General features: G+C 44.8%; 1 protein-coding gene and 1 long non-coding RNA gene across 2 annotated transcripts in view; one reads left to right on the top strand and one right to left on the bottom strand.

Moving 5' to 3' along the window:
• Positions 1–56: 56 nt before the first annotated feature.
• Positions 57–12,009, bottom strand: part of LOC135806495 (phospholipase A-2-activating protein-like) — a 40,898-nt gene continuing 28,945 nt past the window's right edge. The window contains exons 26-31 of the mRNA XM_065320684.1: positions 9,852–9,951; positions 8,685–8,761; positions 7,970–8,039; positions 7,264–7,329; positions 6,548–6,637; positions 57–699 (exon numbers count right to left, since the gene is read on the bottom strand). Of these exons, the coding sequence (XP_065176756.1) occupies positions 652–699; positions 6,548–6,637; positions 7,264–7,329; positions 7,970–8,039; positions 8,685–8,761; positions 9,852–9,951 (451 nt within the window). The 3' untranslated portion in view covers positions 57–651. The remainder of the gene's footprint in view (positions 700–6,547; positions 6,638–7,263; positions 7,330–7,969; positions 8,040–8,684; positions 8,762–9,851; positions 9,952–12,009) is intronic.
• The window catches only part of LOC135806496 (uncharacterized), a 1,891-nt gene continuing 680 nt past the window's right edge, over positions 10,799–12,009 (top strand). Inside the window, exon 1 of the long non-coding RNA XR_010551234.1 lies at positions 10,799–11,335. This is a non-coding gene — a long non-coding RNA (uncharacterized LOC135806496). The remainder of the gene's footprint in view (positions 11,336–12,009) is intronic.

Below are 12,009 nucleotides of genomic sequence, written 5' to 3'. Positions count from 1 at the left end.
GGCTGTTGCTCCTTGAGCCAATGTTTCCTCTGTTCTCCCAGCTAAAACAACTCAGGTCAGTACAACACAAAATAATTGTTAATCACACATGTGAATTGTAACAAGGAAGGCAAGAGAGATGTCAGCACATGCATTGCTGTTATTCACACACAGGATGGATCTTTATGAACAAGACCAAGATACTATCTTGGTCTTGTTCATAAAGATAACCCTGCATACTATGCACCTGATGATCTGTAAGCAGATACCATCAATGTCCACCAAGATAACGACAGGATAGCGGATTATGTACAGGAAAGCAAACAAAAACAATGGCGCAATGGCAGCACTCAAAGTCAGAGAAAGGAACCAAGGAATGATGTGAGCAGGTGAGGAGGACGTGCACAGTGGTTGCATTGTGAAGCACAGCATAGCATGATGTGTACAGCAGCAGCAGCAGCAGCAGCAGCAGCAGCAGCAGCAGCAGCAGCAAGAGGATAGGTATTAGGCAGGTAATGCCAGCATAAGCGATAGAGAGCTAGAAAATAGAATAGAAGAAGAAACCAGGAGAGTGATGACAGGTACAAGTAAGGTAACTTTACAACAATCATGCTTCAACGCGTTAACACATCATTTGCCTACAACACGCAGAAGTGAGTGAAAAAGAGTGGGTTATACTTGGGGTAGAATTGCGATAAGAAAACCGGCGCAGTCTTTCACCTGAAGTACACAGAAGAAGAAAAGGACGGCAACCTTTAATACAGGTGACAAACAACCATGCTCGAGGCACAGTTATCACACGGAAACGTTGCTCAGCCAAAAAATTCCATTCGCCAGAACGCTCGAGCTTTACTTCAGTTCGACTTCGACAAAAACATTCAGCTCATGACAGATTCAGCACGGGCTGTGTCCACAGGAATTTCAACCAGGCTTGAAAGGTCATGTAATACACATCTGACTCTACTGAGTCCAAGTTGGTGAATGTGAAGTAATGATGCTTGCAGCAAAAAGCCACCATAACGTTATGTGAGAGTGTTAGGAATGAGTAGACTACTGTGTCACTGGCTGCAATTAAGTAAGTGAACCCTTGAGAGCACCCACCCGCTCATCTATTTATTTTATTTTCAGCATCCTCAGGACTGTCTTACGAGTTCACGAGGGACGGAGCTCGAGTCGCAGTCCAGGAAGCCGTTGTTGCTATGTGCTATTAACTATGCACCATACGTGAACTGATGCACTGGCTTGCCAAGCGAGATATCGCCACCCATCGATGGTGAGAGGAGATGGATTGGCAAGATAGGACAGAAGAGTTTGCAGTGTGTAATGTTCGGCGTTGTTTGACCGCCATTTTGACAACTACTGTATAATGGAGAACTGCATGTGGTGTCTTCGCCCAGTATTCTATTCCAGTATCCTGCTATGTCTAGTTCCATTATTCTATTCCAGTATCCTGCTATGTCTAGTTCCATTATTCTATTCCAGTATCCTGCTATGTCTAGTTCCATTATTCTATTCCAGTATCCTGCTATGTCTAGTTCCATTATTCTATTCCAGTATCCTGCTATGTCCAGTATCCTGCTATGTCTAGTTTCATTATTCTATTCCAGTATCCTGCTATGTCTAGTTTCATTATTCTATTCCAGTATCCTGCTATGTCTAGTTTCATTATTCTATTCCAGTATCCTGCTATGTCTAGTTTCATTATTCTATTCCAGTATCCTGCTATGTCTAGTTTCATTATTCTATTCCAGTATCCTGCTATGTCTAGTTTCATTATTCTATTCCAGTATCCTGCTATGTCTAGTTCCATTATTCTATTCCAGTATCCTGCTATGTCTAATTCCATTATTCTATTCCAGTATCCTGCTATGTCTAGTTCCATTATTCTATTCCAGTATCCTGCTATGTCTAGTTCCATTATTCTATTCCAGTATCCTGCTATGTCTAGTTCCATTATTCTATTCCAGTATCCTGCTATGTCTAATTCCATTATTCTATTCCAGTATCCTGCTATGTCTAGTTCCATTATTCTATTCCAGTATCCTGCTATGTCTAGTTTGAAGAAGGGCTGAGGCTTCCTGCAGCTTCATCTGTGAAAAGAATTCGGGTGGACACACCCATTCCCATAGCGCTGCACATCACATCCGAACCAGTTCCGTTATTTTTACAACGTTTCGGCACTCGGCCATCGTCAGGTAATAACAATGAATACCGTGGAAGCCACACAAGAGCAGTATATACGCAGAGTGCAGCGCCAAAAAAGATGCGAATTATGTCACCTAGTATGCAGAAGGGGGGACAGAGAGAGAGAAAAGGCGCAACTAGCACATCACGGAGGAGAAGCAGCAGAAGGTAGCGCGCATTGTGCTCTGTGAATGGCGTTACGCAGAGTGTAGCGCCAAAAAATAAAATGATGCGAGTTATGTCACCTCTATACAGAGGGGGGGGGGGGGAAGAGAGAAGGTGCAACTGTGCACATCACGGAGAAGAAGAGCGCGCCGTTGTACTCTACGAAGTGAGGGTACATGCCAAATAATTATGGTGTTAATTCTAGCACAGGAGGGGAGCACGGAGCCCCATGAGTCAATGCACTATGAGGTTAAACTTCCATGCCAAACTGTTACCACCAGGGACGCGACGAGGCATCAGGAACAGAATGGATTTGAGTGACCCGCCTCATATTATAATTATTCAGTGATATTGAAGTAGCAGCAGGGGAAGCTGAGAAAATTCACAACAAATCCCATCCGGTGCTTATGTTCACATGGGGCTTGGCATCACGAATCTCAATCGCCTCGCGCAGTTTGCGACGGGCTCAATCAGGCTCTCTTCCTATTACTTCAACTGCAGAGAATGCACTTTGCCCATAGTTAAGCTTACATCCAGGGTGAGTGGTACGAAAATGTTGGCCCCATGGCTTGTCGAGTTCCTGGCGTCTTGCCTCACCATTATGTTCTTCCAGGCGAGTTTCCAGAAAGCGGCCAGTCTCACCAACATATTGTTCCGGACATTCTTTGCACTTCAGCTGATATACAACATTCTTCTGCATACATACATCCTGTCCCCCGGATATACACGAGATACACGGCCCCTTTGGGCGACCTCTCTTTTTCGGTTGTAGCGGAACGAGGGCGGAGCGACACAATGTGCGCTCCGCCCTCGTTCCTCCTCTATGTGTCAAGGCTGCAAATCCGCTACAACCGAAAAAGAGAGGTCGCCCAAAGGGGCCGTGTATCTCGTGTATATCCGGGGGACAGGATGTATGTATGCAGAAGAATGTTGTATATCAGCTGAAGTGCAAAGAATGTCCGGAAAAATATGTTGGTGAGACTGGCCGCTTTCTGGAAACTCGCCTGGAAGAACATAATGGTGAGGCAAGACGCCAGGAACTCGACAAGCCATGGGGCCAACATTTTCGTACCACTCACCCTGGATGTAAGCTTAACTATGGGCAAAGTGCATTCTCTGCAGTTGAAGTAATAGGAAGAGAGCCTGATCGAGCCCGTCGCAAACTGCGCGAGGCGATTGAGATTCGTGATGCCAAGCCCCATGTGAACATAAGCACCGGATGGGATTTGTTGTGAATTTTCTCAGCTTCCCCTGCTGCTACTTCAATATCACTGAATAATTATAATATGAGGCGGGTCACTCAAATCCATTCTGTTCCTGATGCCTCGTCGCGTCCCTGGTGGTAACAGTTTGGCATGGAAGTTTAACCTCATAGTGCATTGACTCATGGGGCTCCGTGCTCCCCTCCTGTGCTAGAATTAACACCATAATTATTTGGCATGTACCCTCACTTCGTAGAGTACAACGGCGCGCTCTTCTTCTCCGTGATGTGCACAGTTGCACCTTCTCTCTTCCCCCCCCCCCTCTGTATAGAGGTGACATAACTCGCATCATTTTATTTTTTGGCGCTACACTCTGCGTAACGCCATTCACAGAGCACAATGCGCGCTACCTTCTGCTGCTTCTCCTCCGTGATGTGCTAGTTGCGCCTTTTCTCTCTCTCTGTCCCCCCTTCTGCATACTAGGTGACATAATTCGCATCTTTTTTGGCGCTGCACTCTGCGTATATACTGCTCTTGTGTGGCTTCCACGGTATTCATTATTATTACCTGACGATGGCCAAGTGCCGAAACGTTGTAAAAATAACGGAACTGGTTCGGATGTGATGTGCAGCGCTATGGGAATGGGTGTGTCCACCCGAATTCTTTTCACTGCTATGTCTAGTTCCATTATTCTATTCCAGTATCCTGCTATGTCTAGTTCCATTATTCTATTCCAGTTTCCTGCTATGTCTAGTTCCATTATTCTATTCCAGTATCCTGCTATGTCTAGTTCCATTATTCTATTCCAGTTTCCTGCTATGTCTAGTTCCATTATTCTATTCCAGTATCCTGCTATGTCTAGTTCCATTATTCTATTCCAGTATCCTGCTATGTCCAGGATCCTGCTATGTCTAATTTCATTATTCTATTCCAGTATCCTGCTATGTCTAGTTTCATTATTCTATTCCAGTATCCTGCTATGTCTAGTTCCATTATTCTATTCCAGTATCCTGCTATGTCTAGTTCCATTATTCTATTCCAGTTTCCTGCTATGTCTAGTTCCATTATTCTATTCCAGTTTCCTGCTATGTCTAGTTCCATTATTCTATTCCAGTTTCCTGCTATGTCTAGTTTCCGTACCCGTCTACAGTAAGATCGGGCGCCGAAGAACACCTCGCCGAAGAACACCCAGGCTGGAAAACCGGCAAAATTTAAGAACAGTCCAGGCTAGAATTATCAGATTTAAGAACACTTTTAAAATTTACAAAATTGTACATGTATGGGAGGTGAGTACATGTCATGTACACGTGTAAACAGTAACTGCTACATGTACAGTCATTCCCATTTACGACACCCACTAGTTTAGAAGTACTACATTGCACTACAATACATGTACATGTACATGTACATGACAAACGTCATGACGTCACTCGACTCGCCGCGCGCGTGTGAATAAGAACGGTCTGGCTAGAATCAAAAATTTAAGAACTTTCCTAGGCTGCGCTCGAGCCCCTGCGTTCTTCGGCGCCCGATCTTACTGTACACAGTAAACAGGTATGTACTGGAAGTCTACAAATTTTCGGTGCCTTCAAATTTCGGCCTCCCAGGGCTAAAACACATTCCGGCCGCCTTCAAAGTTCAGCCTGTACAACTGCAGCCTGTCTACACTGTCACACTGAACATTGCAAAACAAAATTTCAGCCGCAACAAATTTTCGACCAAAAATGCCCAGGCCGAAAAAAGCCGAAAATAAATATGCGCCGAAAACGTGTTGACTGACTAACAGCAGACTAGTGCAGAGAAGCAGCACCACTAGTAGAGATGTCAGAGTGGTTACGTAATCGCCCTAAAATCGTGTCGCAGGGCTGACCATACCAGCTACAGTCACGCGTGGCACACGACCATGATCCTGCACCAGGCTGAAAAAATCGCGTGGGCGTCCAAGCAGCACACTTCCATGGACTCGTACAGCAGCCCAAGCTTGTTTTTGAAATGTTTGGAGAGGAAGAAGGCGAAGAGCAAAGAGAAAGCCCCTGTTCAGAGTTTGAACTAGCAATCTGCGTTGTGTTTTCGCGAAGCTGCCGTTGAGCCAAAGTAGGTTATTTTCGTTTGGCTTTTTCGGTCCCTGCGCATCGGTGCACGCCTTGGATTCGCTCACCATCGTCTTCCGCGTCCTTGAATTTAGTTTCTTGCAAAGTTTGGTCGCCGTGCTTGCTTGCGCACCATAGTTTTTTGATCTGTTTGTGCGCACCTATGTGAACAGGGTACATATGAGTGGTCTACGTGCGTGTTCAAGTAGTGGTTTCAGTTCTGATGAGAGGCCCAGAGGAACAACGTGATTTGTGCGTTGGATCATCTCTGGCTAAGCAGCTCGAGGTAAACCAAATCGACACGATATCGAATGGACTGGTCTTGGAACAGAGCAAGGTGAACGATGAAAATAACTGTACAAAACACGTCCCAATGTTCCTGGATTCTCACTGGCGTAGTTGTTCGATACTACATTAGTAGCTTTGCGATAGAGAAACAAAAATGCTTGATTCCGACAAGGTGTTGTCCTTTGCCGTCCATGGCGAGACGAACTAATTAATTTTGTTGCTTGGAGTACGGATTCGTCGTAATTTTTGCACTTTCCCTCAGCACTGCACTTTGTTCCCCATGGCAACCGCTCATGACGCACTGGGCAAGTTGACGGCTTTTGTGCCATCGATTCTTGCTGTTTGTATGCAGTGGTGCATCCCTCAGCACGACAATGGCGGGTGCCTGTCATCCTACTTCGAGGGCGTATAAATACCGCTTCCATAGCTTGGATTCACCTAAAATTTGACCAGTACGGAGCGTTTTGGATACTGATTCGATTGGTATATCACTCATTCCTCTGGTTTCAAGTTAGATTTTTCGTCTGATATCGCTACCACTAGCATAGCACCACTAGCATAGCACCGCTAGCATAGCACCGCTAGCATAGCACCGCTAGCATAGCACCGCTAGCATAGCACCACTAGCATAGCACCTACCTTTGCTGTTTCCGACTTGGCGTATGAAGACACGATCCTGGTGACATCGAGTGATGCAGCTATAGCTTGAGCTTCCTCGATGCCGCATACCTGAAAGCGGCACAATTCACATGCAAACCAGAGCTTGACTAGGGTTGGGTGAAATATCGTCCCCGTATTCGGGCCCTGGGCACTGGACACATGTACCGTATTTCCCCGAATATAAGTCACACCTTTTTACACTACAACTCAAGGGTGAAAAGGGGGTGCGACTTACAATCGGGCATGACTTTAATACTACTGAAGTCAAATTATATCAAAACAAAATGGCTCAAAACCTGAAAATGGGGGTGCGACTTACATCCGAGTGTGACTTATAATCGGGGAAATACGGTACTAACTAATGCAGTGCACTTGTATAACCCTGGCTGCAAGGTCACGCATGAAAACAAAAAGCCAGCTTCCTCCTGTACAAGCCAATGTGGGTTTGTGCAAATTTCGGCTGGGTTTAGCTTGAACAATTGCTGATACATGTATGAGGACCTGCAATCACTGTAAGCATTGCTGGTGAAGCCTCACCAGGAGAATAGACTTAGTTGCTGCCTGCAGGGCTAAGTAAGTTGCTTGGGTCCTAATACCAAGTATCCGGAGTTGGGTCAAAATGTTTGATACCCAGTCTAATGTATTCACATGCCCACAAAGCTATAATGTACAGTGCAGAGTGTTGAAGCATTTACCAAGGTTCCTAGAGCCACCAAAAGTCGGAAGGCTCCACCGTCATCGAGAGGTCTGTGAATTAATACCTACAGTCAGAACGGCACACACACCCACACACGCACACACACACACGCACACACACGCGCGCACGCACATACAAACATGCGAACGAAACTTCAAAATCAACAGGCAATGAACATCTAAAGGAGCCCTAACATCTGGCATAGGAAATTCACAGACCAGCAAGACCATTAGCACAGGAACGAGAATACTCTTTGGGCTATGTCCTCTTGCTATTGTCAAAAACTATACAAAAAGATATCACTAAGTTTAATTTATTTTAGAGTAAAGAAAAAGACACTATAACCCACATGTGACTAAGTGTAATGTGAGCATATAGCATATCAACAGATTGTCAGCAGAATGTCAATGTATCGTAGTATCTTGTATAAAAGCCTGTCTCATTTAGAAGCCTGTTTTGAATACTTTCGAAGTGCAAGCCTGATTTTTCGACATGCACTGTCAGCAAAAAAAGCCTGGTTTTAGTGTTGACATACATAGAAACACCTGTCTCATATAGAAGCCTGCAAAATTTCCCCCAAAAAGTCATAAAAGCCGCGGCTTTTATACATGTACATGACTTTACGGTATATTGCTGTGACTCAATCTCCACGAGCACTAAAAAGAGAAAGATCTATTCTCACTGATCTATCCTCACTGACTTACAGGACATATGGAGTCCACCAGTGATGAGGTCTGCTCCATGTCATCGAGATGACGAACCAGAATGGCAATACTGTGAGTGCACACACGCGCGTGCACACACACGCACGCACGCACACACGCACGCGCACACACACACACACACACACACACACACACACACACATACACATACTCTAGTAGTGAATCAGTACAGTTGAGTTAGACACTACCCAGAGTCCATGCCCCCTCCCCCTAGAGCATGTATTTTAAGCTTCCAAGAGTGTGCACCTCCTGATACTCTTTCTATGGGGTTCGCCGATGACGAAAACTCACATCACCTGTAGTGTTCCCGTTGTACGATTTTAGCGAGCACCGGAGTAATAAATAAAGCACTCCCTGACAGGACTCTTGGTATTGTGTTTGTGTGTGTGTGTGTGTGTGTGTGTGTGTGTGTGTGTGTGTGTTTGTGTGTTCTTGGGCCTTGGAGACCAGCCACTCTGGGCCCAGGAGACTGTGCACAATTGCCGTCAGTCTGAACATGGACATGTACTGGTTACAGAGCGCACTACAATGGGAGTGGCAACACTGCAACTGAAAACGGACGTGTCCTGATTGTGGAGATGTCGTTTGTTGAGAGGTGTCCGCTTAGGGATGTTTTACTGTACGTACTACGTAGCCAGTATGTGAATAGGACTGGCGTTGTTCACAGAAGTGCCAGATGTGTACAAGACCTTACTTGAGGAACACTGTGCAAGCGGCAATTTGGTGCCCACCGCCACATTCCAATGCAACCTTCTGAGCTAGAGCGATCACCTGCACACAGAAAGCAAGGATATACACAAGTCCAAAAACAACACACATTTATAATTATACATACATACATGTACATACATCCAGGCATAAGCACAGTACCTTCAATACAATGCTCAGGCCCTATTGTACAGATCTTCACTGGGCAAAATACAATAGAATACAGTGAGCAAGCTGCTTACTAAGTTTTACAATGAATTGACTGCAGCAATGCAGCAATGCAGCAATGCATTGGCATACTACAGTAGAAGATGATAGTAGAAAGAATCAAGTCGAGAATGGAAGCAGACTGAGGCACCAGCAACAATTTGAACAGGGAACAATTACGGATGAGTATTTGTGCAACGAGCGAGCTATCGAGTACTCTTTATCTGTATTTATAAGTATGAACAAGAGTACAGGTATTCACTATTCAGTACAAGTACTGTAGAGGCAGAAAAATTCATCGGTCAATAATTTCGTCCAACTCCAAAGAAAAGGAGTTCGTCCGGTTGAAAATTTCGTCCATGGATCATAAGAGTGTATAGAAAAGCTGGACAAATCGATATTCGTCCTACATTTAATTTAGTCCAAAAGCTCCTTGGACGAAAAAGACGAAATTAAATTCCAGACGAATATTTCTGCTTATACAGTAGTATAGATTTATGTACTCTTGGTATGAACGAAGAACGCAGTAAAGAAGTTCAATGGAATGACAGTTGAAACTGCAAGTACGTGAAGGACAAAGCATCAAAAAGCTACAGATGCATAGCAGTGACTACAGGCACTGTACTGGTCGACTCGTCACAACTTGCACTCAATAGTGGTATTGCACAGTACTGATAATGTCTGTAGTTTGCACTTGCGCACTTCCCAGGTATGCAATGATCGTGCGTATACGCATACCACTAACGATCTCTTATCGAACACAATAATACTAACGATGACCCTAACTGACAAATAAAAAGGAGTACTCGAGACTCTCGAGAACTCGATGCGATCCTTTTGTTCCCTAGCAACAGTATTACCTCCCTGCCATTACAACTACAACTACATGTAAATAATACAGTATTAGATGTGCTATCACGGTAGTACTACGAGCAGTTGTACTCACCACCTCGATGCTGGCATGCAGTGTCTCTGTACCTCCAACACTAGCTGCCATATTGCACATGGTACGCATTGCTAGCAGACAATTCGTGCTCTTCACGTCACTAAACCAACACGTACAGCATAGAGAATCATGCATTGGTAACAATTACCAGTAGGCAGGAACCTGCCACAGCAACTGACAGTAAAATAGATCCAGCGCAATCTCGCATGTGATGTGATTTTCCAGGTCATGCTTTGTGAATGTGTCTGTGCGTATGTCGTTACTATATAGCTTTCATGGCTGAGGTTGTTGGTACGTCTGTTGGCCCTGGGTTCCCAGTACCCAGTTGCCGCGGCTGGTTGGTAAAATAACTCCAATTTCACTTCAAGGTACCAGTGCATCTAGTGTCTGCTTTTATCAAAGCAGCATGCTGTCTATACTGGTTACCCCAGCAAGTGTAGGGTGTGCATAGGTAACTGTCTTGGCCGTCCTATTCCGATGTACTCAGTGTGGTGTAGACCAGGTGTGCATTGGGGGGTCGATTCACATGGCTTCGCCAGTTGTGGATTAGACAGTTATCTGGCGCTTGTCTTGATTTGTTTCAATCAGAATCAGATCCGCTATCGTTGCTATAAAGAGAAAATCTGTGGGTGCACATCCAGTGCATTTGCAGATTTGCGTGCTTCTCTTGCGACGGGCGTGTACAGTACATGGTACATGTATGTATGTATGTATATGTAGGACTCAGTATAGAGGTCCATGCACTATATGATGTCCAGCACCCTATATAGAGTCCATTGGTCCAAAATCCACTATACAGAGTCCAGGACTGGCAGGAGTCCACTCAGTTTTGATCAGCTTCATCCTGCCGCGCAATCCCCTATAAGGAGTACACTTTTTCTACAAGTCCCCTATTCACAGTCCAGGAGTCCAGTTTATCCAGTCACGCCGTCCTGTGTGATGTGCCCGAAAGAGAACAAACACATTTTCAGTTTTGCTTGCCTCGTGGCAGCGCATTCCTTTCTTCACTTCAGCCATGGCTGCCAGTTCTGCTGTGCAGTTGCTGACAGTAATCTGTCTCGAGGTAACCAAGGAGGATAAGGAGACGTTCAAAATCAAATCTGGAAAGCGTCTTGTGGTTCTCTGAAGACGTTTCATCAGTGCGCGGGATGAAAGCAGAAATTGCAGAACGAGAAAAAGTTCAGCACAGTTCAAATCTGACTAGTCAGGTACACTGACACTCTCTTTCGTTCGACGCCACAAGGATCCCCTGTTTGGCTGGCCATTGCTGCCAGTAAGACGTTTGAACGGTTTCATCAGAGCGAGGGATGAAAGCAGAAAGCGGAGAAAGAGAAAGGTTCAGCACAGTTCCAATCTGACGAGTCAGATACACTGACATTCTCTTTCGTTCGACGCCACAAGGATACCCCTGTTTGACTGGACAAGAGCTGCCTGTACCACCGTGTCAAAAGGCTGTCCAACTACATGGCAGGACGATGACTGAGGTAAGGAAGCTTTTACTTGTTTCGATTGGTCTGCTGTTCTGTCGTTATGCTTGAATTTGTTTCCATTTTCAAGGAGCGTATCGTGTTTGTTTGATGTTGCTTGAATGAATGCCCTAAAAGTAATCAACCACTTCGTAATAGTCCTCAAGGACTGCAAGGACTTTGCATCAATCGTATACGATCGTCTAGCTATCATCAATTATTATAATTATTTCATGAGAAATGTATTTTTATCCCTGTGAAAATTATGTGAAACTCCACGACACTCTTACTCTACAAATTATAGTATGATGTCAAATACAATGGGATCCACAAACGCAGTGCCAGTGTACTAGTAGTAGTAGGAGGATTGCTTGTATGCCAATGACAAGAAAAAGCTTCTCAAGCTAATACTCGTATTCCCTGAAGTAACCGTTTTGATGTCACGAACATGACATTGTGTCAGTGAAGCTGCCTCGTGACAACAAATCATTGCATTTCCATCTTGGGGAAGACTGACTGACGGCAACGCTGTACAGATTGTTCAAATCATCTCATTTCAATTTACTTCGAAGTAGTTGCAGTGAAACACTGTGTACACTACATGTATGGTGGTGTGTCCGTGCGTCTCGAGTGTGCACAAACGATCTTATTCCTCGTATTACTAATAGATTATTGTCCCCACCGTCACCTGT

This window comes from Sycon ciliatum, chromosome 1 (assembly GCF_964019385.1).
Source record: "Sycon ciliatum chromosome 1, ocSycCili1.1, whole genome shotgun sequence".
In the NCBI taxonomy this organism is placed as follows: Eukaryota; Metazoa; Porifera; class Calcarea; order Leucosolenida; family Sycettidae; genus Sycon; species Sycon ciliatum.
The sequence above is the reverse complement of the archived record's forward strand: the minus strand, read 5'-3'. Positions and strand labels throughout refer to the sequence as shown.